Source organism: Fulmarus glacialis, unplaced genomic scaffold, assembly GCF_000690835.1.
Source record: "Fulmarus glacialis isolate BGI_N327 unplaced genomic scaffold, ASM69083v1 scaffold26835, whole genome shotgun sequence".
In the NCBI taxonomy this organism is placed as follows: domain Eukaryota; kingdom Metazoa; phylum Chordata; class Aves; order Procellariiformes; family Procellariidae; genus Fulmarus; species Fulmarus glacialis.
Genome location: NW_009214034.1, coordinates 467 through 6,698, shown reverse-complemented (window position 1 = coordinate 6,698; position 6,232 = coordinate 467). Strand labels below are relative to the sequence as shown.

Here is a 6,232-nt window from a genome sequence, read left to right as displayed (position 1 = left end):
CCGCGGGGCGCCCACCCGCACCCCCTCAACCAGCCACTCGCAGGGGCTTCTCACTGCCTCCCATGGCCAGGGGTATCCATCAGGCCGGCTCACCCCCACCCACCTCGAGATGGTGAGGAGCCCACAGGCAGCCTCTGCCTTGGTGGTGGCAAGGCTGCAGCCACCCCTTTCAGGCTGCAGGGCAAGGCCAGTCCTTGGCCGAATGTGGTACTTGCTGCCTTGTCCAGCTTCCATGGTCTTTCTTGGCCAAGATGAAGGGAAGCGTGTGTATGGGCTGCAATGGGGCAACGTGCTGCGTTTGGCTTTCTGAGAGGGACTGGGTATCTCTCAGAGCATCTCCCGCTTGACGTAGCCCCTGTGGATTCAGCCTCCTTTCTTTCCAACAGCCCCAGAGACCCCTTGGGGACTTTACTTCTCCCATGACTGGGAATAGATCCAGCGTGTTCTCTCCAGAGCCTCCAGAAATGACACTGTCTCCTCAACCAGAGTCCTCCAGGCAGCCGCTGCGGAGGACACCATCAGCCAGTATGACCCATGTCCGGGAGTGATGCTGTGGGGAGACAGAGCGGTTGGGCCTCTCTGGGGAACAGGGTTGGGTTTGGGGAGGGACCACCGCTCTATCAGGCCACTGGTCCTCAGCCACATTCCTGAGCATGGTGAGAGGACAGTGCCTATGGGAGCTGGGGAGGGCAAGGCTGAAAGAAGCAGAGGGTGAGCACAACCTTTCGAGCAGGGTCCATCTAGGACAAGGCCAGGTTTCCTGGCTGGCTGTGTGAGGGGGAGAACCCACAGGTGTGCAATTTTCAAGGCTCCTTGAACCATGAGGGCTGGTTCTTACTGGAGTTCCCATTTTGGTGACACACCTTCCCTTGCCCTACCAGATTAAATATTACCCCACCCTACGAAACCCAGCCAGTTACCTCATGTCTCACCTGGTTTTCCTTCCTGAAAAATTTCAGCTTAGTGTTTAAAAAAAAAAAAAAGGGCAGGGGGAGAGGAAAATGACCCAAATTCTCTGTTGCTGTAGCAGGGCTCGGAAGAGGGACATGAGCCAGTCATTTAGCAGGCAGTGCCTGTGCTCTAGACATCTGGCCAAAGAGGACATAGTGCAAAGCAAGTGGTTTCAGCTTGAGTTGATTTTCTCCTGCAAGATGAATGTTTTACCCTTTCGCATGCTATGCCCTGCTCTCTGCCTGCAGAGAAAGGCCATCTACTCCTCTAGGGTAATTACTTGACTGGGGAAGCACTGGTCTCTTCAAGGCAGCGTGGGTCTTGCAGGAGGATGCTGGACTCCAGCCAGACCCCTCTGATGCCTCCCTGCAGGTTTGCTCCCTACCGGCCGTACCTCCCGTTCGGGTTCTTTCGGCGAGGCCAGCAGCAGCAGCGAAGGCAGGAGGAGGAGCGGCCCAGCGAGAGTGCAGGCTATCGTGCCCCATGCAACGGGTGCCAACCGGACCCTGCTACGGTTTGACCCCGGGGATATCATCACGGTGCTGATGCCAGATGCGCAGAACGGCTGGCTGTATGGCAAGCTGGAGGGCTCATCCACGTACGTGACTTCGGTGCTGTAAATCGGCCTGGCAGGCTGATGCAGGCTTGTCGGGTCTGGAGCTGGGAGGCTTAAGCCTGGAATTATCTTCCCCCTCCCCTCCCAGTGTGGCCTGGGCACTGTGTCTCACCCACCATCCGGGTGGGACATCGCCATGGCCTCAGTCATGGGCTGTGCCTAGCATGGGGGCTCTCCAAGCCGAGGAGATGTGGTGGGGCAGGGTGAGCATGGATGAGCTACCTGAGAAAGCTCCAGGGGCTTTGGGTAGAAGAGCCAAGGATGCAGTGACCCCCTCCCGGCTTGCGTGACTGAGTGACTCCTGTCATGGGACCCAGCTCAGGGCCATGAACTGCTGGAGTTACCTGAGAGGCCTGGCATTTCCCAGCTCGCACCGCAACTGCTGCTGCACTTTTCCAGCACAGACAGGGCATGGAAACTGCTGCACCCAGCGCTTACTGAATTACTCCCTGTGGTGCTGCTGGCCAACACCTGTGTGCAAAGCCTGCCCTGTTCCACACGGCATCCCTGCGCTGTGCACTGCAGGGAAGTTCACACTCAGGTGGGAGATGAGCAAAAGCAGTGCCTTTCGTTTCGGGGGGTATCTGGGGTGGAGTTGCTTTGCCCTGAGCAGAAGGGATTTCCACAGCTTCCTTGTGTGCTGTTCTTGGCAACCATGCTCAGTCAGAGCGTCTCTTCCTGGATTGCACCAACGTGGCTCCCGGTAGCAGGCATTTTGCACAGCCTCTGAGATAAGTGAGTCCTGCTCCAAGCTCAAGGACTGTATCGCAATAACCCTGTGCCCCACCTAGGGGTGAAGGATGTGCAGAAACCCTGTCACACGTGGTAGCGGCAGCAGCGGCTTGGTTGATAGGTGGGATGGGTATAGATCAGAAGTGCTGAGCAGCTGGATCTGAAGAACCACAAACCATGGCTGCCTGGACCTCATTTGTCTCTGTTTCTGTGCCCTAGATGCGGCTGGTTCCCTGAAGCTTATGTCAAGCCTCTGGAGGATGCAAGGGAGATGGAGGAGCCAGCCACCAGGTAACAGGAGAGCAATTGGCCAGGCAGGAGCTGGAGTGGCTCCTGGTAGGTCACTAATACCAGTAGGGTACCTGTTTGGGGTGTGCCCCATGGAGAGCTGCAATGCTCCCATGCTGGAGCATCTGCTGAGAGCCTTGCTGTGCCCTGAGATCTCACAGGCTTACCCTAGATGGCTCCCCTAACACGTGCAGTATCTTCTCAAAGGTGCTTGTGACTGGGCCAGTCCAAGCCATGTGTATTTTCTCCAGAGACATCCCATAGATACATGTTGTAGGTAGCACCGGTGCTGTTCCCTATTCCTTGCTCTTTGACTCTCTTCCCACTGTATTCTCCTCTTGCTCAGGTCCTTCCCACTGCGAAGCAGTCACAGTATGGATGACATCCTGGACCGTTCCAGCACTCCTTCCTCTAGCAACTGGCCTGCCGCTGCCCAGCCCAGTTTGCCGAACCCACCTCCCCTCTCGGTGGGTGCCAGCAGTCACCGGAGTGGGGTGGCCACCCTGGTTGGTTCTGGCTCCAAGGTGAGTGCAGGAGGAGTGTCTGGTGTGTGTGTGTGTGGAGTGGACCATGTCTGAGTTTCATCCTCCAAGGCACACCTTTTCTGCATTGGCCTGTTGAGAAAGAAAAACACCTTCCAGATGTTGCTGTGTGACCTCCTCCCTTCCTGAGCTAAGGGGTCTTGTTAGCACTGGCCTTTTTCACCCAGTCTGTTTGCATGCCACCATGTCCTGTAGCTCCTGCGAGTCAGCCTTGTGTGTGCAGATCCTCAGTGCCTGGCTTTGCTCCCCTGAGGGACTGCTTTTGTGCCCCTGCCCTCCTCATTTCTCTCTCTTTTTGCTCACCAGGGACCCTTCAGTTCAGTCCTTTTCTCCATGACCTCCCAGCCTGATTTCTGGTGGCTCCAGGGCAGCACCTCTTTCTGCTAATAGTAGGACCATGGAGTGATCAGGCTGGGCTGGGAGTGGGTGACCAGCTAACAGAGATGCCATCCTCCTTCTCCCTTCAGAGAATGGAGAAGAGTTTCGTAGGGCTCCTCTTCTAAATTCAAGCAAGGGTCGGGTGAAAGTCACAGATGGGGTAGGGGAAAAGCTAGGGGCAAAGGCTGAGAGCACAGCCATTTTGGAGAGCCTCAGAACAAGTTGTGTCCAACCCATGGCTTATGGCTGCACTTATCACTGCTTCCAGCTGTGGGGAATTGACTGGTGAGGACAGTCAAAGTTAAAGCTGGGAACAGTTAAAGGTGAGGAACCTGGGAGAGGGAAGAATGGTGCTGCCTGTGGGGCATTTACTTGCTCAGTCTCATAGGAGGCTGGGAAACCTCATTTCTGGTCGCTGGTTCCAGGCCAGTGCAAGGTTCCAAGCAACCGGATGCCTCAAAGGACTGAAAAATGTAACATTTAATTACTCTTTTTTCCCTTCATGTCCTGCTCTGTGGTTTCGGGGAGCCTCAGGCTACACAACACAGAGGGGAACAGGCTCTGCAGCCTATCCCCACCTCTGGGTCACTGGTTTTCATCCAGTCCCAGGTCTAAGGTGTAGGGATAGACCTGGGATTGAGCAATGAAGCATGTGGAACATTTAGAGTACCGTGGCAGAGAAATTGAGCCTCATTAAAAGTTTGGAAAGACTCAGCCTTGCTCTAAACTTCTGTCCAAGATATCCTCCAGTTGAGCCAGCAGCAAATAGGTGCATGTTTGACTTCCCAGCGGGAACACAGATAGACACACATGGCTTTCTTGTCCACCACCAGCTACAGAAACCAGTGTATTTTAGCAGGCCAGTTGTCACTGATCCTTCATTATCTACTGGCCAAGAATAAGGGCAACAGGGCCTATGTCCATCTTTTTCCATCAGGTTGGTCCACATTTAAGCAGTATGTGGTGTAGGGTAGGGTGCAGCACTACAGCTCTTGAGTTCCCTGTGGATGCAGGAACCATGTGAAGGCACTGATGATAAACTCTTCGCCAGGCTGTGTGGGCAGTGTGAGGGGGGCATCTCTGGCTGTGCTGGCAGGGTGAAATGTAGCTCAAACTGTCACGGTTTGCTGTGCTCTTCAGATATGACACTTTGGGGATCTGAGGCATCTCCTTTCTTCCCCAAGACAAAGGGAGGTGTCCTAGGGGAATAGGGAACCTGTGGTGTAGGGACAACTCCCACCACAGAAATACGTAGCAGTGAATTTGTGGGATTATGCAAAGTTTGAATGAATAAGGAGTTGGAGCCCCATTATTAGGACTCGGGCTCCTAACTTGCTTAAGTGTTTTGTGAAATCTTCCTTCGTGTGTGCGGTGTTTCCTGCCCCACTTTTGTCTCACCATTCCCCTCCCCACCCCGGATCGCTCACTGCTGCCTTTCTTTTCACTGCAGAAATCTGGAGTATTTGACCAGCCCCCTGAACTCTTCCCACGGTGAGTGAGGCGTGGAGCTGCGCTCTGGAATCATCAGATGGGGGGGCATTATTACAATACTATTATTATTTAATCTTTTGGATTATCAAACGTGGGAGGAACAGGGAAGTGTCTGGAGGAAAGCAATGCACAACCCACCTTCCAGGACAGGAGGTGGGGCCACAGAGGTGGCTGACTGGGAAGGCTCTCTCCTACCTCTGGTAATACGAGGTAGGACCTGAGCACCCTGAGCAGATGGCCAGACCTGCATGCTCCTTCTAATCCATCTTGGAAGAGCCGCAATAGCAGCTTGCAGCCTGAGCGTGGAGCTACATGATTCGTGCAAAAGGGCTGAGGCGTAAGGGATGTGGCTTTTAGCTTTGATGAGTCAGTCTGTGGAGAGGAGACTTGCCATAAATCCCTGCTTTCCTTCCCCCTGCAGCTGGGTTGGTGTCTCCATGTTGCTGGCATGGTTGCTGCGGCCTCTTTCTGCTCCCTGACTCTTTGCTTGGAGGGTCAGGGGCCACAAGTGTAGAGTGCTATCGCAAGGGACAGCCTTATGCTAGTGTCCCTTCTTCATCCTATGGAAGAGGGAGGGTGAGAAGCCCTGAGGAGAGCCCAAGGGGAACACATGGGAACCTGCAGCAGGGTGTGTTAAGGAGGGAGAAAACATGCTCAGCAGCCAGCTTTACCACACTCTCCTCCTTGGCATGGAGGTGGCTGTCCGGCAGGACTAAATAGCCTTTGGTTGGTCAGCGGGACCCCTGCATGGTCTTTGCAGATTTCCTGATGGTTGCCTGTTTCCTTTCCCCTTCCAGAGGTACCAACCCCTTTGCCACAGTCAAGCTGCGTCCCACAGTCACCAACGACCGCTCGGCACCCATCATCTGATGAAGCGGGGCTGTGGACGGCAGAGCATTTCAGCAGGGAAGGGGGAGGCATGCAAGTGATGGGCTGTGACCCCCAGCTGGGCAGCAACCTAGTGCTACCACTCATGGAGTAACCTCTCTTTTCCCCACCCTTCGCTCAGGGTCATGGGGACCCATCTCGCCTGGTTGTCTGGCGTGCTTTAGCCAGCAGCAGATCCCTGCTGCTCTTTTTGGATTGACCCCCGTCCCCCCTTCCTGTGTGACGTTACTGTACTTGAGAGGGAGAAGTCTGGTGTTACTGGTTCTGGTAGCCCGGGAGAGGTGATGTTGCTGATCTGGGAGGCAAAGGGTAAGATCCTCTGCAGCATGGGGCAGTGCTAGCAGGA

At 54.8% G+C, this 6,232-nt stretch overlaps 1 protein-coding gene across 1 annotated transcript in view; it reads left to right on the top strand.

Moving 5' to 3' along the window:
* The window catches only part of BAIAP2L2 (BAI1-associated protein 2-like 2), an 11,170-nt gene extending 5,302 nt beyond the window's left edge, over positions 1-5,868 (top strand). Inside the window, 8 exon segments of the mRNA XM_009578419.1 lie at positions 1-2; positions 5-112; positions 387-525; positions 1,324-1,549; positions 2,519-2,590; positions 2,934-3,111; positions 4,958-4,998; positions 5,796-5,868. The exon segment at positions 1-2 is cut by the window's left edge and continues 70 nt beyond it. Of these exon segments, the coding sequence (XP_009576714.1) occupies positions 1-2; positions 5-112; positions 387-525; positions 1,324-1,549; positions 2,519-2,590; positions 2,934-3,111; positions 4,958-4,998; positions 5,796-5,868 (839 nt within the window).
* Positions 5,869-6,232: the final 364 nt, after the last annotated feature.